The 23,432-nt window shown below is 42.7% G+C and overlaps 1 protein-coding gene across 4 annotated transcripts in view; it reads left to right on the top strand.

The window, feature by feature from the left end:
- Positions 1-23,432, top strand: part of MAP2K5 (mitogen-activated protein kinase kinase 5) — a 289,315-nt gene that overhangs the window by 239,060 nt on the left and 26,823 nt on the right. For all 4 annotated transcript variants that reach the window (XM_080670938.1, XM_080670940.1, XM_080670939.1 and 1 more), the window contains 2 exons: positions 2,046-2,107; positions 5,165-5,210. In XM_080670938.1, coding sequence (XP_080527064.1) covers positions 2,046-2,107; positions 5,165-5,210 — 108 coding nt within the window. The remainder of the gene's footprint in view (positions 1-2,045; positions 2,108-5,164; positions 5,211-23,432) is intronic.

Raw genomic sequence — 23,432 nt, 5'->3', positions numbered from 1 at the left:
TGCACTAATAGTTCTTGAGACAGTAAAACGTCATTTCTTGAACTGGGCCTTGTAGAACCTTGCAGGCTTGGTGATATATATGGCTTTCCTAAAACAGGCTGGGCTGAAATTGATATCATGGTTTATTTTTGCTCTTCAAACCGATGGGACTTCTGTGACCATTTTATAGTACCTTTATCGAAGACTTGTCATCTCACTGCGTGCCTTGTTTCTTTTGAGCAGACGATTTCATCAGCCCCCCATTTTTCATGTCCTCTCTATGTAATGCCGGCATGTAATCCTTTGAACTTGGCAAGATTTTATTTCACTCCCATGTTCCTTTGTTTTCCTTTCCTCTTGGAAGCCTTTCTCTACTGATGAGAATTTTAAGTTTACAATGACTAACCTTCCCCTCCTCTGGATGAAAAGAGCTCATGCAAAGAGGACAGACAGGCAAAAGCTAAGAAACATTTTGTTCACATTCCTTTTCTTTTAACCTCTTTGGGATTTTTTATTTTTTATTTTTGGCTGCTTTGACCCCCTCAGTTCCTTTTGATTCAATTGTATTTTCCAGCAGTTTCCAATTGTTTGAATTGGAAACAAAGCCTTAATAAGAGTTCTAGTTAATTTTCTGTCTTGTAATTACCAATCTCATTTTTCTGATAATTGGCCACAGCAATTATATGTATATTTACTAATCACATAGGGGGCTGTGTGATTGTATCTATCTGCCACCATTGATAATGACACACATATTGCAGAGGTGCTTTTATCATCTTCTTTTTTCCACTACATCAAAGCCATTTCCTCTCGTTCTCAGTAATGAATACATGCATGCATTTGACACAGTTGTGTGCTAGAGAAATTGTTTGGCTCCCACCAAATGCTGCATGCTCTGAGTTTCTTGCCTGCAGCGCTAGAAGGTTGTATGTAATGATATATTGCTCATCCAAATGGCCAAAGCACTCCAAAGCACAGTGAGATTAAAATAAGTCATTCCTTTGTTAATTTAAATAGGTGCATGTATCATACTTTGCAGGGCACTTTGTGTAGGGATGTCAGGGAGGAAAGAAAGCCGCCGAAAGGTATTTTTAATAGCAAATGAGAATAGATGAGAATGGAGTCATTTGCAGCTGCCTACTTTATGTGGTTTTCTTGTTCCAACTGTAGGTCTAATGAGATGACTGTTAAAGTACTCTGCAGTGTAATTTCATTACATCCTGAGCCGTTACACTATAAACACAGTGGCGCTCTCTGTCATTCTTGGAAAAACTCCTAAATTCTTAAAGCCTTCCTTTGCGAGTGGAATGGGGTTTGCTCCCTGTGTTAAGCGGTTGTTGTCACGCATTTGTTGCTGTGTAAGTTATCTGCTCCTTAGAGTGACACCACCTCCACCCCAGTTCAGTGTGGTGGTCAAGGTGGGAATTTTTCTTTATATGTCTTTAATTCACTGGCTTCCTCATCTGATGAGTTGGCCTAGGCTGGCAAATAGGCTGAAATTCTTTTTCAGGAAAGCTTTTCCTATAAAAGCCTTTCTAGTAAAGTTTCAAAAAAAAAAAAAAAATCTGGCCCAAATGATTGTGTTAGGGGCAAGCAGTTAAGAGCAGTTGAATATACAGATGAATGTAAATAAAAAGGGAAGTGTAAATAAGTAGCAAATCCAGTAAAAGAAACAAAGGTCAACACAAGAATAATTCCACAGCTCTTTGTTAATTACAAGACCATTTGTGTTACTTAAATAATCATTAATTTCTCATTTACACTTTCGTACCTTCTTGCCTACCCTGTGGCTATCATTGTCCTTCTTTCACCTCCCCTCCCTCTTTGTGCTCCTGTTTCTCACCATTTAAATGTGTGTGGCTTTAAATTTGGCATTTTACATAAGCAAGTGAAAGAGGGTATAGATGAGGCCTATAATTGGATGAGGCCTTGTTTTCCTTTCCACGGGGTGGTGAATCCTTGTTATATACTCATCTTTATACTGTTACTTTGGTGGAGGAGGAAGGGCATAAAGAAAGATAAGGAATTATTGTGACTTTTGGTGACTTGTTTTTCCTCCATCCCAGGATTCGCCCGTCCTTCCGGTTGGAGAGTTCTCCGAGCCATTTGTACATTTCATCACTCAGTGGTGAGCCTGTTTGCAAACATGCCATGCCCTCAATGTAAATGATACATGCCATTAACTCGGAGGCTCCGTGAGACCTTATGGCTCTCCCTGCTTCTTTTTAGAGATGGGAGGGACTTCAGGGCCTTGGGCAGATGGGGCAGCAAAGCTGAAGAAATTGTTTAAATTATGTAAACGTTATTTACACAAAGGGTTGTAAATGTATTTCAGAGGCTTTTTCTGTTTTAGCAAACTGCTGAGAGTCAGGCTACTTCTTTGAGCCCAGATACTATTGCTATCCACTTTTTTTTTTTTTTTTTTAAGAAATACACAGTTTTATAGCTCCGATTGAACAGACATATGAAGCTTATTTTTATTAATGTAACCTCAAGTTACCCATAAAACTGTCTGTCACTTAGTGGAAGCAGCATAGTTTATTAATTCATTTGATTTCCAGTAAATAACTTTTATCTTTGGTTATATTTTAAACACAATACTGGTGTCCCGTTTCAATGAATTTTGATGCTTGAAAGACTCTGAAAACATGGTTCTGTCAGGTCCACTTTAAGCATTAAGGAACTAAGAAGAACCTCAGAATTTAGATCAAAGGGCCCCTCAGAGTCTCCAGGCAGCCCCTTGTCATTTTACACCTGAGAAAACAGGCATTTTTCTGCCGAGGGTTCTTTTCAGCTTTGCCTTTTTCCTCCCAGTAGAATGTTTTCTTTTATGAGCCCTTCACATCACCCACCTCTCCCCGACTCGTTCGGCAGCACTTATGTGGCCTTGGAAGACCCAGTTGTCCACTGCCCTCCTTGTGCCCTCTTCCTCCCCCCAGCATGGAGAGAGAAGGAAATTGGGAGCAGAGGAATGACCACCCCAAAACAGGAGACAGAGCCAGCTAGAGCCTGGTCTGGACATGCTGGAGCTCCTTCATAACTACCTTCACTTCTCTTCGCCTTCACCCAGCTCCTTACTCCATCAGCCCTTCAGAGACGTGTCCACTGGTGGACAATGAGCCCTCCACTCCTGCGGTGCCCTGGAACGGTGCGATCGGGAGGCCTCGCTAAACTGAAATGGTTGCACTGTCCCCATCCCCGCCCCCATGATCCATCTGGTGATTACGCTAAAGTGAAACCAAGAAATATTCCTTAATATAAATGTCAAGCTTTATCACCTTTTTGACTAAGTGTAATATGTTACCTCTTAATAAAAATGTCTCATACAGTTTATATTTCACAGGAAAAAAAAAATGTAGAGAAGAGATTCCCCCCCCCACTTATTTTTAAAATTTTATTAACACTGTTTCTATTTATTTTAAATACTTACATAATATTCTGTCGCTTTTAAAAACTGTTTTCACTCTGCAAACAGTTTTTTCCAAATTATGCCATGTTGGAAAAGGATGCGTGTTGGTTAATATTAGAGCCATTATTCAGAAATATTTTTAGTCTTTCTTAATTTCCTTCTCATGGAATTCCTAGAAACACTCAGAAGCACATATGGGAATGCCCTGTTTTGAAATGCAGAAATTGGAAAACAAACCGTGCGATTCCTAAACGGCCTGGAGCGCCTGGTTTGGGCATCACTGGCTCCAGAGACGTTGGATTTCGTTGGATTTGTGACAGGATGACCATGCTTATCTCTAGCTCACTGTGTGGGCTGAGACCAACCTGGGGGTGGGGCCAGCTCTGCAGACAGGAAAAAAGCAGATACTATTTTTGCCTTCCCTCCCATCCAAAAAATTAATCAGCTGTTATATAAAAGTTTTATAGAGACAGAGGGAGAATAACCTGTGTTGAAATTTCCACAGATGTCATGCTGAAACAGAAATGATAATGGGTAATAGCCTTGTTTTCCCAGGAGATACAGCTACTTTGGAATGTCAGATTAGGACTGTTCCCAACTCCACCGGCAAGACAGCTTGAATTACTTGCTAATGGATGCAGTGTTTGAGAGGTGCATATGGTTATTTATAGGGAAAGCAAATGTCCTTGATGCCATTAATGGCTCATAACTACGGTTCTTGTTTACCAAATGATCATTAAATCTCTCTACTTAAAAAAAATACTGTCAGCAATTGCAGAGATTGTATGAAGGTTAGAGGTTGCCTTATATAAAGAAAAACCATCTGTGTGATTTTCCAATAGAAGCAGCAATTTGTCTTCATGACTTCAGCCCACAGACACTCTAAGTTTTGTATAAATACAGTTGTCTCGTGCAGGTGCTTTATCACGTAGCTGAGTACACACTACAGCTACTAATTGTATCTATTGCACTAAGACAAGAAATATTTTACATGAGGAATGTGATTCTTTAAGCAGCTTAAACAAACTTAAGTTTTTCCACAGCTGTTTAATGAATTGGCAACTTGATTGTAGCCAAGATAAATGAAAGTCAAGATTATGTAATATTAACCCATTTGTAATTTTGTAGCATTATCTAGATTCCTGGCCTCTTTTATTTATTGTTATTTGGAGTAACAATGATGACATGAGATGTTTTCTCATTTGAGCTGATAGTCATGTTTCTTTTATTATCTTATCCCAATTACCAAAAAGTGTATTGTTCCCTAAATTTAAGTTTGAAATAAATTGACAACTGAATCAGGAAGAGAATATTGCTGCTTTTTTTTCCACATTAGTTTCAAAAGTAGAATTAAGATAAATTTAAATTCATTATCTGTATTGCAAAAGTAATTTTAAAAAATTTGTGTGTGGGTGTGTTTCTGATTCTTGAGATCCCCCAAAGTCTGATTAATGAAAGGCCAAAGTAAAAGAAAAGGAATATACAGGCATTGCTCGGAGATATTGCGGGTTCGGTTCCAGACCACCATAATGAAGCAAATATCACAATAAAGCGAGTCATAATCTTTTTGCTGGTGGAGGGTCTTGCCTTCAGTTTGTAAAAAACGCAACATCTGTGAAAGCACATTAAAACGAGATGTGCCTGTACCTTGGCCAAGAATTAAACATGATGAATTTTGATAACACCCCAGATCCAGGGAAAATAGTCAGTAGTGGAAATTATAGCACAAATTTACAAGTGATATAAATATTAGGCGTTTTGTTTTTCTTCTTACAGCATGCGGAAACAGCCAAAAGAAAGGCCAGCACCTGAGGAATTGATGGTAAGTAAATTCTTTCACTTACATTAGACTTCTCCATTTATATAACTGCTTAGCATTCTGTTAAAAGGACCAGAGTGGAATTGTGGAATTTGAAATATCCACAGGCTCTAGAGAGGCACCCGTATATACTTAATTTGAGTAGGTGTGTTTGAAGCTCCGATCCTCAGCTAGTAGTTTTTACTTTTTTAAAAGCCCACCACCATTTTGAAACTCAGTGCAGAGTTCTTCCTTTGCCTTCTACTTCAGGGTCATAAATTAATCTAGGCTCCGCCTCATCCTCATTTGCCATGCCAGCCTCTCAGAACTCAAAAGATTGGTCACAGAGAAGATAGCGTGTTGAGTTTTTAGTGCAACCCTACAGGAAATTTTGAATGTAGCCTAGAGTCCTCTTGATGTAGAATGAAATTATATTGGCTGCAAAAGATCAAGTTAATGTGAACCTTTGGTCTTTCCTCAGAAAGACAACCCCAAGGCTGCTGGTGCTGTGTTCTCAGCTCCAAGATCGCTTTCTTTGATTGCAAATGACAGTTTTTAGTCAAGCAGGGAGAGGAACAGAGATGCTCCCTAACAATTCCCAAATGGTCATTTGTTTAGTGCAGATTGTTGAGTTGACAGTGCGCAAGCTGTTTAAGTAACGTTAGAATTGAGCATTCCTAAGTAATAATTATAGTCTCTTTCTAATGCTTTGCATACCATTCCCCGTCTTTAGATTGTTGCTGTCAGAGCAAATTCCAGCCTATTTTCTTTTGCCACTTTCAACAATACGCAGTTTGTAGATACTGGTACAGAGGTTTTCATCCATGTATTTCGTCCTAATAAACACTCTAAGTGCACAAACTTCTGTATAATACAGTTTCATCCCCAAACAAGATAACTGTCCTGTCCCTTTTGCATCGTGACTGCTTTCCAGGGAGGTAGCTTTCTCCTTCCTGTCATCCCTGGAGCAAAATTTCATTTTTCAGGGTAGTTTCAACTTAAAGAAAGTTCACCCCTAAAACCTCTATAATTTGTAGCTATGCCGGTTTCATGTCTAGAATAAACTGGTCTTGGTGGGGTGGGGTGTCTCTGTGATGGTTGGGAAATTCTTGCAGTTAGTCACATTTAAGAAAACTTGGAGCAGGTTCTAGATATGGAGCCCATTTACATCGTACATTATTATGCTGTAGCTGGATAGCATAGGGTGGCCAATAGGGTTTCATAAAACAGATACGTTTGTAAATGCATGTTTCAGTGCTGCAATGAGTTGGCCACAGATAAATAAAACATGTGTAGATGGTACATGGGGACATATGTGCTGGTAAGGAACACCATTCCAGGATGTCAGGTCATAAAGATAAGGTAAGGGTGGGTATGTTCAGTGTCTGTGTGTGTGTGTGTGTGTGTGTGTGTGTGTGTGTAGAGACACAAGGGATACATATTTCATTATCTCTCTTTACAACTATACATCCTGGTGTGTGCTGTCCCACATTTTTAATTAATAAATATCAATAAAACACAATGAAAAATTTAGTCACAGGAAGCACTATCCTATAATTAATTTAACATTATTTCTGGTGCTGCTCACAGTTTGATTTAAATGAATGGATTCTCTCAGGTATAGCAATAGTGAGGCTCCCCTGGCTTAGAAAGGGCTCAGTGAGGAGGCAGAAAACGAGTGTGTACAAGGCTCCTGTGGTCAAGGGCATTGGGCCCTGCCTGCCTTGGGCCAAAATGTTGGGCTCCTAGATGATGGGAAAGAAAGTGGATGGTCCCTGGCTTCAAGAACCTGAGTCACATCCTGGGGACCCAATCTTAAAGAACCAGTTTCTTTATTCCTTCTAGCTCTAGCATATTAATGGCTTTAATTTTTCCTTTCTCTCTCTGCCTGCAACCTATTTGATGGTGGTTCCATCTGGAAGCTGAGAGCATCCTCTGGAATGCATGAACTGTAGAGCCCGTTTGTCACTGTAGTTGGGGGCCTGCCTTTCACAAAAAGAGCAGTTTATTTCCCAAGCGTAGTAACTCCAGGCAGCTTGGGCCCCATCAGCTGTGAGGCCTGCAGTCCTGTCAAGGTTTCCCTGTGGGCCCGCATTTTCCAAATCAAAGGAAGGAAGTCAGATGGGTTGGATGGAAACATGCATACAGTCTTGCAGGGGATGCGGAAATATACAATAATAGGCAATAAAGTAATTGCCGGGAAGGACTCGGTGCTGTGGGAAATGGAGGAAAGCTACATGGAGAAGGTAGCATTTGAAAGGGCCTTTGGAGGATGGATTAAATTTTAATAGAGAGTTTCAAGGGGACATTCCAGGCAAAGCATAACTGTGTAGAGGCCCCAGACCTTTTCAGAGCAATGCAAAACCTCTGCTGTCTGCTGGACCAGAAATCCCTTCGCCATTGGCCTCGTGGAGTCCCACACCCACAAATGTGGAGTTCACATAGGCAACATATTCACCCCCGGCTGTGCAGTCTGCTCAGAAATTCCATTTCTTATAGAAGGAACCCTAGTGTCCAGGCCTGAAACTGACTGACACAGAAGCAGCGCACCCACCCACACATGCCTTTTTCCCTGAGTGAATGCTCTTGAGTGGACTCCCATTCAATATAGGGACTCACCTTTTGACCCAACAAAGGAAAGCAGCCGTGCAGGCAGCTAAGAACATCAAGCATGCCGACACAACCAGACAAGACCCCACACGCCCTCTTTCTGCTCCTGCAATGCCGATGCCAGCATGAAGGGACACACCTTTCAATCACCCAGAAGTGTGTCGCAGGAAAGACCTCTGTCTGTGCTGCCCCAGCTCTGTGACCTGGCCCAGCAGACTTAGAGAAAAGTTCCCAGGCTGCAGCAACTCTGGAGGTGCAGACAGAATGTTCCGCAGGCCTCAGACAAGCAGGGATGTCACGGCTCATGTAAAGGAAAAAACAGAAAATAGCTTCCGCTGGTCAAAAAGGATTGGTGAGGCTGCAGCAAGAAAGGGGAGGACAATGATGCAAAGATGGTAGAGAAATTGTCCCAGAATGTCAATAATCGGACTGAGAAAGCAAAAAATTAAAAATCAGACTCTCAAATTCAGGGACAGAGACAGCCTAGATGGGAACACTGAGATGGAGAGGTCCGAGTCTGGTTTGCTATTCAAAGTATATGTTTAAATATTTTTTAATAAAAGGGATTTGATGAGAAACATTATGGTATAGGCGAGAGAACCCCTTCTGCAGAATTAATCTTCCTTTAGGGTCAGGCTGTGACTTAGCAGGGAAGGCCTCCACACTTCGCTTCCTTTAGCAACTCCCAGTTCCTTCCCCACTGAGTGTCTTCATCTGCAAAATGAAGGGGAGGACTAGATCAGCAGTCCCTGACCTAGGGTCTGGGACTTCAGGAAGTCTGTGAGAGCCCCTGAAATTACATCTCAAATCAGGCATGCATGTGGGGATTTGCTGCTTTTTTTTCTTTCTTTTTTTTTTTTTCTGAAAAGGGATTCATAGCTGTCATCAGTTTTTCAAAGGGGACCATGACCCTGAATGATTGTTAAAACTCCCTCGCTACCTTCCCATTCTGTTAGTTAGAGCTTTGTGGCCAGGACCAGAACAGAGCTCTGAAGTGAGGCATTCAATGGGAGGGTAGTTGCTTGGTGTGGGGGAGGGAAGGAAAGATCTTCTCTGTGGGATGGGGCAGGGCCTCCCACCAGCTGTCAGGATGCCCTTTCACCTCCCAGCCCATCCTGACTGTGGGCCTTGGCTTAGCAAGGAGGGTGTGGGCCATGGACACCTCTGCAGTTACAGTTTGGGTGCAGAGTCCTATAGATCCTTCTGTGCATTTAAAGTATTTCCAAAAGCTTTCCATGTCTAAGCTCTATTTAATGGAATCTATGCATAGTAAGTAATCAGGTCAGAAGCAGCAGCACCCGGTTTGAGATCAATCGCTGGCTAATACTTTATCTAGGCCACTTTATTATCTCATGCTGATCCGATTCCCATTCTCCTCCGCTTTTGTAGCATGCACTTCGGCTGTGGTAAGAGTACGTATCACATACATATTAAAAACATATACCCATTCTATCTGTATGTAAATGCGTGAGGCACAGCTGGATATTGCAGAGGAGTTTGATTTACTAATAGTTATTATCTGTTCTAGCTGTTCAGTGGCAGAGAGAATTTCAGAGAAACAAGCTGGTGCAGAAATTGCCTTTATGCTATTGCTATACTGCTTTAGTAATTGTTTAAAAATGCGGGTTTTCTCCTTAGGTTCCTTTAATGCCTGTGTTTTTTTGTTGTTGTTTTTTTTTGTTTTGTTTTGTTTTGTGCATTTCCATGTACATTCCGGAGCAGGGTGTCCTCGTTTAGCATTTCCTCAAGTTTGGTTTCAGGCTCCTAAGAAGAAACATAGAGAGCAGTTTGCAATTGAAATCTGACGTTTTGCTTAGAAAGCAAGTAAATAGTGTGACTTCAAGTACATGACGCAGGTGTGGGTCTTGAGAAAGAGATGTCAGTTATAATCAAAATAGTACTTTTATATATTTTCCTTCTAAACCCCAGCAGCTGCAAATGTGAAGGCATCTCATTTCTCAGAGGAGGCTTTATGTGTAAGAGGTGGTATTGTTTGGGGCTAATAAACACCAAACTGCTCCAGAAAAATCTGTTTAAACATTTAATTACTTGCAAAGAGATGTTAACTTGCTTAACTCCTCTAAATTAAATTGTCACTGGTAGCTTTTCTGCTTATCCAAACCTGATTGTAATTACATTTTCAGATAGTTTGATTGGTTGTTCTCTCAAGTTAATCAAAGTATGTGATAAATTAGGCATCTATGTGGTCTCTCTTAAATTTTGGAGAAATAAGCCCTGGCCAATATGTTTAGTGGTTAGAATGTCGGCCCACACACCAAAGGGTCTCAGTTTCTATTCCTGGTCAAGGGCACATAACTGGGTTGCTCCTCCCCCCCCCCCCACCCCCCAATCCCCAAAATCTGGGCACGTGCAGGAGGCAACCAATCTATGTTGCTCTTTCACATCAATGTTTCTCTCTCTCTCTCTCTCTCTCTCTCTCTCTCTCTCTCTCTCTCTCTCTCCCCCCCTCCCTCCCTCCCTCCTTGTCTCCCTCTCTCTCCCTCTCTCTCTGTCACCCTCCCTTCCTCCCTTACACTCTCTCTGAAGATCAATGGGAAAAAAAAATATCCTTGGGTGAGCATTAACCAAAAAAGGTTTGTTGTTGTTTTTTGAGAAATCACATTAGATTTTGTCTCTCCACTCTAATTCCAGTGTGACTTTTGGGTTTATACTCAGATGGCTTTGTTCATCATCATTCTACCTAAACCTTTTGACCACCATGAAAGACAAAATGCACCAGACAATTAAGGAAATTATTTTATTCAGTTTGCAATAGGGAGAATGTTAATTAATAAGGAATGTCTCAAATAAAAGAGAGGGAGCCAAGGTTATGGAGGCAGGTAAACAAGGAAATTAATCAGCCAGTGCCATGGAAGTCATGAGGAAGGATGGGAAAGGGTCTCACCTCTGTGATAAGGGTGGTTCTCTGTGGTTAAGGAAAGAGTAGGGCAGTTTCTCATCTGTCACTGCTTTCTGGGAGCACAAGGGCTCAGGTAAAATTCACCACCTTCTACTAAATGGAGCAAGGATGAATTTCGGTTTATTTTGATCCAGGTCCTAGTGTGTCCTAAGCAAGTGTGCAGACAGGCCCATTTCTCCAGCTCCCTTGCATAGTGCTCAAAGGATCACTGTGCTTGCAGACTAAGCTTTTTAAGACACTAATGATGGTTTAATAAGCAGTTTTGAACTTGGTTGTAGTTGATTACATTTCAACTACAACATGCTATTGCCTGTGTCCTGTATAGCATATTTTAAAATAGACCATTAGGGCCAGACTCATACATGTGTCTCTTAAAGATATTTTTGCTTTAGGTTATTCATTTGGAGGTGCAAATTAGTTCATTATTGAGGTACCCAAAAATTGCAGGGAGAAACCCGGCTGGGATTGTAACTTCAGCTAAATATTTCCTTCAAGCGCAAAAGGCATCCCAGAAGCCTGGGGGCTCTACACAGGGTCCAGTTGACAACCGTGTAATGATTTCTTATTATTTTCAAGTTCTGAAGGCCATTAAAATCGTCTGTTTATGTCTGCTTATCAATAGGAATCCACTAGTAAGAAGTTGATTTTAGCTTTTTAATTGCACATAATTACAACAGCAGAATCACTGTCTGGATGCTTGAGATCGCACTAAATCAGACAACTTTAATTTGAAATTTTGATGACACGTTAACACTTCAGCAAGAACAGAGAGATTATAACCCCAGAAAACAAGCTTTGTTTTTCCATAAATGTGACTGCTTAATCTTTTCACAAGACTTTCGCAGATAAATGTGTGAGTATTTATATACATGCACATAGCAAGAGAGATACAGATAGATAAATCTGTCACTCCTTGATCATGGTAGTATGACAGGTTTAATTTCCCAGTTAAGGATAACTTTTTTTCTCCATCAGTCAAGTCAGATCTCTTAATATAGTGATGATTTGCCTGTTTAAGATTGCGGTTTTTTGAACTCCTGCCTGCAGTGCTGCTTTTTTGTTTTACTGCACTGACTGTCATCTTCCAGCATCACGTTTCAGGGCACAGTGAGGCTGTGTAACCTTGACCACAGCGGAGCTCAGTTACCTGGAAGGCATAAAGTGATCGATCAGGGCGCTCTGCGGTGTTGTGCCACATCCTCGGAGGGATGAGCTGGGACTTTGGAGTGTGTGGCACGTTAGTTCCTCATCGGCAGTTTCTGTTATCTGGTGGGTGGCCTTGGCCCAGAAATCCCTCCTCTCCCCTGTCCTGGAGGGTCTCATCCTCCTCCTTCAGCTTTTCCCCGCTCTTCCCCTTCACAGGGCTCGCTCTTCTCTCCAGAATTTATGGTCTCCAACTTGGACCAGCACTTAATTGTATGAATTACATAATTCATCTTATGTTTACAAGTGGGTTATGTAGCACAGTGGTTTCTAACCCGGGCAACTCATCAGAGTCATCTGAGTTAAAAAAAAAAGAAAAAAAAAATCTCTAGATCCCAACTCAGGTCAAGGAATCTTTGGTATTTGTACCAGGGAGCAGGTACTTTTTTATTTTTAAAGCTCTCCAGGTGGTTATAAGGAGCTGCCAGAGGAAAAACGCACTGATTTTTTTCTTTAATCCTTACCCGAGGATACGTTTTTATTGGTTTTAGAGAGAAGGAAGGGAGAGGGGGAGAGAGAGAAACATCAGTGTGAGAGAACAACATCGATCAGCCGCCTCCTGCGCACACGCTGACCAGGAATTGAACCCGCAACCCAGGCATGTGCCCTCACCAGGAATCAACGCTCCAACCAACTGAGCCACACCGGCCAGGGCTAAAAACTCACTGGTTTTTTAATGCCTTTTTCCTCCAACTAGAGTATGAGTTCCTTGAAGGTGGGTCATGGTCTTAGAACTCAGTGCCTAACTTGGTTCTGTGCCACTGTTATTCAGGCCCTGATCTAATTAAAAGAAAAGAAATCACTATCGATACTTTGTATGTGCCATTCTCTCTAATCCATTTTAAAAAAACACCGTGCTAGACAACAGATAAGTACAAACAAATGTCCCTTGTGCTGCAGGAACGCACAGGGTAATCTTGAGGAGACTGACAGAAGAAGAAGCAAGCCACCCTGGGCATTGTGATGTCATACTAGTTAGGGTGACCACACTAGAATACATGGTCAGAGGTTTTTGTTTAACCTCCTGTTAGGAGAGGTCATGTGGGTAAAATAATTTGGTGCCAAAATTAAGGAATTTCTAGGATTTAGCAACGTTTGCAGGGATAACATTCAAAGCCTTTATCAACCAATAGAGTATGGACCTGGCCAATCAGAACAGGCACCAGCAGTCAGTTGTTCCACCCTGGAAGTCTAGGAAGAGCAAGAAGACGTTAAGCAGGTGTTGCTCAACAGCACCTGTGGCCTCTGGCTTGCGTTCTGACCACCTCCAACAGTTAATCCAGTTAATCCCAAATCAGGAGGTCATTAGAGAGCCAAGACCTAGAGGAGACCACCTGGCCAGCACCACTCTGCCTGGTTAGATTGATGGCAGGGACCCAAGGTCTTTATCTAGCAGCGTATCAGATGCATCCCACCCCACCTACTCACCCCCAGCCCTTAAGAATAATGGATTAGGTTGAGAAAGACCAGAGACATTTAGCCATTTGTCAGAGAAATAGAAGGGGATCTTGAAACCTGGTCTCTGTGATTTGGGAATTGCTATTGAAGGCAGCAAACCTGTTTTCCTATGAGTACCGCCAATAAATAGATGCAATTCTTACCAATAATTAATGAGTCAGACCAGGAGTTTCAAGGGCTGGAAAAATCTTAGACGCTTCCTATTTACAGTTGTAACCAGCTGGATTTGTTTAATGGGTTGTTTGCTTTTTAATTTGTAGCAGTTTTGAGAGACCTTTGGGGACTGCGTGTCTGTGGTTTCAGTGAGGCCTTTTGTAGATACACAGTTATTTGGGGGGTCAAATCTGCCTGCAGATCATTTGAGGTTCACTTGGCCTTTGGAGACTGCATAAAGGCAGTGGAGACATTTGGGCCTCTGTCCTCTATTTAATTTTCAATAGAATTAAACCTTAGGCCTTGGTCTACGGAGAGACATTTGCCAGAGCATGGACTAGTTTCTTTCCAGTATCCTGGTTTACCATTTCTCTGTTCTCTTAGAAATGGTCACTGATTCTGAAGTAGGAGAATAGGTACCATTCGTTTATTCGTGCAAAGGTTCCCTTGACACAAATAAAAATGGAATTTTCAAATGTAACCCGATTAACTCTTAATTGTATACCAATGGCCTGCGTGTGTGTCTGCCCCTTCAAAAGGTTTCTGAATGGCCTGCATGTCTTTTTAAACTTGGGGGGAGGGGGCTTTAATTAATAGCAGGACTTTCTAATTGTGGGATTGGTGTAGAGTTGACAAAAATTTGTATAAATAGGGTACATTTTTCCACTTAAGAGGGTTGTGCTGAAACATTTTTAATTGGATTTTCATGGTGATTGACAGCATTTGATTATGACAGTAACTTTATTTGGCTGGACTGCTTTAGCCTCTTGTTCAGATTTTTCCATCAAAGCTCTTTTTTATCCTCTGAATCCCCAGTGGAGCAGCAGTCATTGTGGAAGAGCCTTTTAGCACCTTTGTTGTCACCATCCCTGGTGACAATTGGACCCAGCTGGTAGTAGATAAGAAAATGTTCCTTTCACAAAGAGGCTGTGTCTCCCGCCTCTGCGGTTTCAATAATTTTAAGAGCCCCCAAAACCTGTTGAGGATTAGAAGTAGCTTTAGATGTGAAATGAGTGTTAAGTATTAGTAATCGGGAGATTAGGGCCCCAGGGACAATGAGAGATAAACAACTGCAATTAAGGCAAATCTGCCGATGTAAACAAAATTTAGCAGAAACAGATGCCCTAACCATTTTGGGGGATTGATTTGAGGGCACCAAGGAATCGATTTTTGTCTTGTTTACACTTTCAAACCCCTGTGATATACTGGAAGGCTAAATATTTCATACAGCCTGATTTTAGTTAATTTTTTTCCCAGTGCCTCACAGTAGGCGCCTCTCTTCTCGCAGTGACCAGGCCTGAGTTTATTCTGCATTCACAGGGAGCAGCTAATTGTCTATGAAGGGCCCCCGTGTTTAAATGGGCTTGACAGGAATTTAAATTTTGTTTCAATCAACCCCTGTGCTCACAGCCTGCTCCAGTTTCTAATTTTTAAATTAAACATGATTTTTTTTTTTAAGCCACAGCCTTGCCTCTGGAATACTCGCTTTAACTCTCAGGAAGGCCAATTGGCCACCCTGGAATGCTGGTGTCTGCAGGGCCTGAGGCTGGAAAGGCCTCTCTCCAAAACAGGCATTTCCTCCCCATCAGGGAGGACAGCGGAGCTTTGGCTGTCTCCTCCCGGCCCCCTTCCCAGCCCTCCATGCAGGCAGCAGGCACTGGTGCCGCCTTGTCTGGAAAGTGGGTTAAACACCAGAGGAAGGTACAAGGATAGCTTTGAGGGGCGGACGGAATTCTAACCCACTGCACACTGGGTGCAGATGAATGTTTCAGCCTTTATTTGCAGGTGTGAAGTGGGCGAAAACACGCTGTGAGTGTCATGGTGTGCATGTTAGTGTGCACCCACCAGCTTTATTTCTTGAACTCTGTGCTGAGCATCCTCTCTGATGCTGAGGAAGCAGTATGTCAGCCTTGAATCCTGACAGTCTAGCAAGAAAGATGAGACTATAAACAGCCAAGCACAGGATAGAGTGTGAAGTTCACCAAAGACCCTCCCTCGCCTACTCCTGCCCACCTTCACCTCGTGGCACTCCTTTCCACGTACCCTGTGCTCTGCCCTTCTAACCGCCCCAGATGCTTGGGGCATTCTTACATGGTCATGCCTTTGCTTGTGCCATTTCCTCAGCCAGGAATGCCCTCTCCTCATGTCCACATGGTGAACTCCTACTCAGCCCCCAAGACCCAACTGACACAGCCTCTCTGCAGCTTTCCCAGGCACGCTTCAGTAAGTTGATGATTTCCTGTTGTATGCCATCCTTCCTCCTGGCAAGCTCCGCTATTAGTGCACTTCTCACACTGTGGTAGTAACTTGTTTGTATGACTGGTAACAGTGCATAAATAAGACCACGAGTTCCTGGAGGATGAAATCAGTCTTACTTATCTTTGTAGCCTTGGCATATAACCCGGTCCGTAACCCCAAGTGTAATGCTCACTAAACAATTACTGAATTGAAATGATACGAATTTAACAGATGAAAAGTTCTTGGGAAGGCAGGATTTCTTTCAGCCAGGGTTTTCTGGAGAGACTTTGTGTATGGGGTAACAAATGAGCCAGGCCTCACAGAATAACATTTGGGTATTTATGTGAGTGTATTATCTTCGGCACACAATGTGAAACACAGCTGAGATCGTAAGGGAAAGCACCAGACCCTCCAATAGCCACACTAGCCAAAATCTATACTATGACTTATGACTTATTTTCCCTGAACTTACTTGAAAGAAATTGGATGCAACATGGAGCTGCAGATAAATTCAGAAAGGCTTCTGTTCTGTAACCTTTAAAAAAATATATTTATTGTAGAGAGAGAAATTAATCTAAACAAATAATATTTTTAAACACATGAATTTATAGAGTTCTTTCAAGTAGCTATCTCATTTGACCTTCACACAATCACTATAAGGATTTTTCTTATTCCCATTTTACTGATGTGTTAAACTGGGGCTCAGAGAGGCTAATTGACTTGCCTGGAGTCATGCAGCCAGGAAGAACATAGAACCGTTCAGCATTAGTCAGAGCCGAATATCGATGCATAGAGGGCAGGGGACTGTTATTGTGGGTGTGAGAGTTTCAGATAAGTCCAACTGTTTCTTGTAATCAGAAATACAACTAAATATAAATACCCCACAAAAAAATGTGTAGGATTGCAGTGGTTTGTGCTAGTGAAGCCAAGATGCCCCTCAGGGGTGATTGTTCCACTCACTCCTTTGGTCCTCAGTGCAAACCAACCACACAGGAAGAGAGAAAGGAATCAGCAGCAGTTTGCACCTAGTCTGTTCGTTGATAACCAGGGGCGGCGGGGGGGGGGGGGGGGGGGGGGGCGGTCTGTGAAAATTTGTGTTGTTGGTGGTAGTGGTTTTGTCAACTCTCAACAAAAGCTGGTGGTGGAGTCTGTTCTGCCATTGAACCAGCCACACTTTTCTCCTTTCCAGTTCTACCATCATGGTTAAATGAGCAGCTTCCAAGACATACTGTCCACTGAGTTTGGGCAACTCAGCAATCTTTACTAAGGACATGCTATGCGCAGAATATATTGCTAGGTGCTATAGTTTAGTACTCAAACATGGACCACAGACTAGTGGTAGTACCTGAACTGTTTCTTGCACACAAGATAAGGAGTTTGTGCCAGAATATAAGTCAAACATGTCTCAAAGCATTCTGTTTAATTGGCTTTTTTTTTTTTAACAAAGCTTTCTTAATGAAGGAAGTTATGTGCTGATGTGCATTGTGGCATTGCTCCTTATCTCGTTGGAATCCAGTAGCTAGCACACAGTTCCCAGACCAACTACTTGAGTTGTACAGCTGACGGGAATACAGAGGCTGACCATACACTAACCGAGTAAAACTGTTATATAACCCCTGAGTTCCCTGCAGCTGGCATGATACGAGGCACCACGTAACTGTTAAATAATCTCTTTTGAGGAGATGATAAAAAAGAACTAAATGAAAGACATCCTACAGAATGGGGAAAAACATTTGCAAACCATATCTCTGATAAGGGGTGAATATCCAAAATATAGAGAACTCATTCAACTCGATAGCAAAAGAAATCAATAAGTAATCTAATTTAAAGGTGGGCAAAGGAGAGGCAGAAAGGTTTGTGCCAGACAACTGGCAGGACATACTCTGTCCTCTGTATGTGAAGTCTGGAGAGTCTAGAACTTGAAAATGAGTCTCTCATGAACATGGTAAACTGGAGAGGGCAACAATCCGGGTATCAGAAGACACAATTTCAATTACAGCTGCTGCCTCTGAGTAACTGGGTGATCAACTGCTGCTTAGCTTGTCTGAGCCTTGGCTGCTCCATCTGTAAAATAGGGGTAGTGATACCAACCTTGAACGTTTTGTGTGTTGTTGTTTTTTTAGCAAAACAGAGGTTATGGAAGTGTGTTTGTAAACTGTAGAGTGCTAGATATGTGGAGCACTAAATCATTCATCTTCCTCCGGTCACGATTTTCTCATCTAATGTTCCTGGGCAGTTCTAACTAGTAGCTTCCTAGAACAGATGTGTTTAATGGAGCTGAATGTGACTTAGGACAAAGTTACATGTTGGATGTTTGCAGCTAGTGTCCAAGGAATTGGTCATTTCTTAGGGTGGATGGACCTCTGTGGGTTATTCTTCCCCAGTCAGTAGAAAGCCCTAACTTTTTGTGTCTGTCCTCTATTATCGGTAACATGTAATCAGCATCTTGTTGGAGGGAATTATTGTGAAAGTCAGTTAGTCGACAGTTATTTGTTGTCTGTGTCTGTGAGGTTCCGTGATGGGTTCAAAGGGAATATAAGAACTATCTGGGTCCTGAAGGAGCAGACTAGACACACCCATAGGAGGCATTTAGGGAAGGCAGGATGGGCTGTGTGCTGCTTGCTGCCTTGAAGGGTGTGAGAGGCCAGAGGAGGGTGGCCCAGGGTTCAGTGGTCAGGGAGGCAGCTGGCTTCAGTTGGACATGTAGGATTGTTAGGATTTGACTGAATATGGAACTTAGAAAGCAGTGCCTCAGCAGAGCCAGACCCTCCCATCCCTTCACCCTTTTTCACTAGCTACTGATCTTCAAACATGTCACTATCCCTCTCAGGCTCAGGTTCCTTGCCTGTAAAACTGTGGTCTCACAAAGCAGATAATTTAAGAGATAAAAGTATGTTATGCTGCCTTGGCCGATGTGGCTCAGTTGGTTGAGCATGGTCCCATGCACCAAAAAGTCGCCAGTTCAATTCCCAGTTGGGGCACATATTCAGATTGTGGGTTCAGTCCTCTGGTCGACAGGAGGCAACTAATTGATCTCTCTCTCTCTCTCTCTCTCTCTCTCTCTCTCTCTCTCTCTCTCTCTCTCTCTCCCCCCCCCCTCCCCCTTACTCTTTCTCTAAAATCAATAAACACATTTTTTTTAAGTATGTTATGCTGCCGCAGCCTGGTAGCTCAGGTTGGAGCATTGTATAGTGAACTGAAAAGGTTGCAGGGTCAATCCCTGGTCAGGGCAAGTAGGAAAACAACTGATCTACACACCAGTGTTTCTCTCTCACATCAATGTTTCTCTCACTCTCTCTCTTTCCATTCCTCTCTAAAATCAATTTAAAAATATATCCTTGGGTCAGGATTAGGTAGGTAGGTAGGTAGGATGGCGGATGGATGGATGGATGGATAGATGATAGATAGATAGATAGATAGATAGATAGATAGATAGATAGATAGATAATGTTATGCTTAGCACAGTGTCTGGCATAAAGAAGTGCCCAATAAATGGTAATCATTAGTATTATCATCATCACTGTTTGTTACAAGAGAGAAGCTGTTCCAGGAAGAAGAAACAGCACAGGCTGAGACCAGAGGACACAGGACAGTGAGGAAAGAAGACCCAGAAATGAAGTGGGTAAAGTTAGCTGGGTGAGGTGGGTCCAGGATCAGCAGGGCTTTGGACACGGGAGAAGATGCAGCGGCGGGATGCTGCTGTTGGTCCTTATGCAGGGCAGTGGCTAGACGGGGCTGAGGCTGTACCACAACAGGCAGAGGGGACCTGCAGGACTGATCTCTGCCTGCTCCGTGTGGACCAGACTCTGGCTGGAACTGACTTATGAATAGCGATGTCCTAACCCTTTGGCTCTTTCTGAGATTCCATGAAGGTCTCCAGCCAGAAGAGTAGGAAACTGAGTTCAGAGCCTGTAGCTTCTTGGCAACATGTCATTTGTCTCTCTTTATGCATCTTCTTTTCAGTGTCCTTTCTGTCACTACCAGGGAAAATCATTAGTATGCTAATCTAGCTAGCCATCATTTTAACACTGACCTTTGCTAACCTGCCTTTGCAATTTCAGGAACTATGTTTGACTTCTCTAAAAGTAACCTTAAATTGTAGTCTTGTAAGAATTCCAGAGCTGTATCCCTCACTCCTTCTAATGAGGTTATGACCAAATGCTCATTATAATTGCTTTAGACTCCTTTTAATTTTCAAGCTTATTAATCATAAGAAGAGTTATTTAAAATTGCATAAATTAATCTTAGATTAAAAGCCCATCAAAGCCTCGAAACAATTAAGAATAAGTAGGATTTCCCTGGGGCAGCAAGTTTTATTTTAATATTGTAGTCAGGTGGATATCAGAACCTTGAAGTGTGGTAGTGATTAATGTATGCAAAATTTAAATGAGATTTTTTAAATGGCAAATCTAAATCACATATTGACCTAACTGTAGGCTTTAACTGCATTGTCTGTCATATATTTAAACTGTTTACTAATCAACATTTTAATTACAGTGTGTGCTGGCAGACCCTAGGACAAATAAAATCTAGCATTTTAAAATGTCACTGCCAAGTCTGTTATCCAAATATCACAAGACTTTTATTGGGAAGAGTGGAGGAATGAGGAAACAGAGCTAACTTTCTGCAGTGACAAGAGACTTGGCAGAGACAGTCCTTAGGTGTGGCTGCCCAGGCTGCCAGGATGCTTCCAGTCCCCACTCGCACCTTGGATTCTGCTGGTCTGCACAGCGCCTCTCCATGGAGCTGCAACTGGGTCTCCTTTGAAGTTGATTTATTTTTAATTAGGGAAATATTTCCCTTCATGTGCTTGAGCCCTGGTTGCCAAGTGTTATTTACTTGAACAGTGTGTGTCCCTGGGGTCCCTGGGCCCCCTCCCCTTGTGAGGTATGGAGATATTTCCAAAAATGTGCTTCGACCTCGGCCACAGTCAGCAGCCTTTTGTCTTGCTTTCTCCCCCCACCCCCTTCCATCCCCATCACTGCCCAGTTAGGCAAGCTGTCCCCAGGTAGGTGGTCGTGGGCTGCCTCAGTTTGTAAAGAATTTCTCTAGTTTACAAATACTCTGTTTCATTATTGAAGGAAGATGGGTAAGAGGGTCACCTTGAACAAATTATTTTGCCCCTTGAAACTTCAGTTTCTATTTCATGGGAAAGAGCTCATAGTGTCCAACTTACTCTTTCTGTTTTTGTGTTCATAAAGCACTTAGCATAGTAGTTGGAAAATAAGAGGTTCCCCCAAAATGCTTGCTCCTGCCTTATCATTTTCTAAAAGTAGGTTTTAAATTATGTTAAACATTCAAGTAGTACAGAAGGATATACAGTGAGAACTTGGTCTTCTTCCAACCCCCCGTGGCCCCACCTCCACCCTCTAGAGTTAAGCACTGTTAGTAACAGTTTGTGTGTTCATCTAGAATTTTAACGTTATTTTCTATACCTTGCTTTTTCACTTGTATGTCTTTGAGAACTTTCTATATCAGATAAAAGTCTGCCTCGTACTTTTTAATGGCTACATGGTATTCCATAGCATGGATATGCCCTATTTATTTAAATGTTCTAGGACCCTGTCACAGACGGTTTTGGCCACTGCCAGACCTTTGCTATTAAGACAGTGACCATTTCCATCTGTATCTGTTTGTGTCAAACTCGCGGCCCACGGGCCACATGCCTCATTTATTTGGCCCGTGTTAGCCTTTGAGTTTGACATACTTGGTGTACGGGGTATAACAACCAGTTCCCCTTTCCTCTTCTGATATTGAATTATCAGACTTTAATCTCTGCCAGTCTAATCAATGGTAAATGGTTTCAAGTTGTTGTTTTAATTTGCGTTCTCTTATTAAGTATGAAGTTGAACACGTGCATATGTTTATTGGCCATTTGTAATTTTTTCACACTTTGCTCATTTCTCTGTTGGCTAGGTTGTCCCCCTTCCTTCATCTTTTTGAGCAAGGGAGGTAGCTGCATCATCTCCAAGGCCCTTCTACCTCACTAGGTTGAGTGTCCTTTGGGCGGCTTTCGTGCCACCAAAGGTGCCTGTCTGCCCATGACCTTACTGAGCCAGCATTGAGGTTGCATAGCCAATAGCTGAGAGTAAACTGCAAGAGAGCCATTTTCTTCTTTTGTTCAGTTGTGTGTCTTCCTCTGAAAAAAGCAGGCTTGGAAATTACAAGGCAGAGAGCTGGGATTGAACTTCCTTTAAAGCTGCCTGTAGACATCAGGAATATTTATTTTCTCTATTTGTTTTAAGCCTGGGAAGGCTGTGTGGTTTTCTCCACACTGTCCTGATGGAGCCCTGACCAGCAAGCGTGCAATGCCCCTAGCCCTAATGTGCCATTAATGATAGGTTAATGTACAGTATAATGTTTTTGGGACTACGGGTTTATTACACTTCTGAGTGTGAGGTCTTTCCACAGAGCGCCCAAGGTCCCATTGCATTATATCATGCAATAAAAATACCCTTTTCATATCGCACACTAATAAACTGTATTTGAAATGCTGTCTGAGGGCACTGCCGTCTTGTCTATAGTCAATGCACGGGTGCAACAGTTGGGATGCCTTTTTTCTATTTTATGTGTTAGTTACATGGAATTCTGAACCCAGGGAAGGCTGCTCATTCTTGTTTTAAATGGGGGAGCGAGGTGGGTCTTTAGACCTGAGGCTCAGGGGAAGGGCTGCTCAATGAGTGGTGAGGGTCCGTAATTAATACCTGGCAGCAGGGCCCCTAGCTCGCTACTGCCCACCCAGCCCCTCGGTGTGCAGCTGTCAGAGAGCTGGCCCATGTCTTCCACACTCGCAGTGAACGTGTGTTAGGCATTGTAAGCATGTCCTTAGAACAGGAGTGTAAGTGCTGCAAGCTTAGGCCTTCGGTGGTCATGGCTCCAGGATGGTCTCAGTGATCGCCTCTGTGCTGGGACTCTCTCACAGCCTTCCTGGGAGGCAGTGCGGCCCTCCTTATCTTACAGAAGACAGAGTGCCCAGAACTAGCGGGAAGCTGCACATGGAGAATGAAGCCCGCAGGCTCCCAGGAGGCCACCTGAGATGTGAGATGCGGCTTGCTGGGCGAGCATCCCATCAAACGTGCATAGCCCAGTGCTCTCAGTAGTCAGCGATGGTTTTCTCCTCCACAGTTTGCTAGCAGCAGAGCTGATTTTGAAGGGTGGGAAACTATGGAAAAGGAGACTCTTCTGCACCGAAAAGGAAAAGGGCCTCAGAATTTAGGGATGAGGCAAAGACGGGGATCGGAGGGCTTTAATCACCTGTTCCATGCTTTAATCCAGGGCAGACCGTGGCCCTGTGCTTTGTCAGGTCGGAAAGAGTGACAACGTGAGTTCCAAAACCTGGGCTCAGGCCAGTGCTGAGACTTCAGCCTGCAGTCCCATCCTAACAGACTTGGAGTGCAGTGTTCTTGTTGATAAAATAGGGTAATGACTATTTCTGACAGGGCTGGAGAGTATGAAATAATGTAAATTAAAACACCTAATTAGTACCAGGCTCGGCATAGGGGCTCACACTGCCAGCGATTATATTGCTCTTATTACCATATTATAACAAAAGCTTTGGAGATGGTGTCCAGTTTAAATTTCAACTCTACCTTAGCCAGATTTCTTAACTTCTCTGAACCTAGTTTTCAAATCCACAAATTGGAGGTAATAACAGTAATGCTATC

This window comes from Plecotus auritus, assembly GCF_963455305.1.
Source record: "Plecotus auritus genome assembly, chromosome: 1".
Classification (NCBI taxonomy): Eukaryota; Metazoa; Chordata; class Mammalia; order Chiroptera; family Vespertilionidae; genus Plecotus; species Plecotus auritus.
The sequence above is the reverse complement of the archived record's forward strand: the minus strand, read 5'-3'. Positions and strand labels throughout refer to the sequence as shown.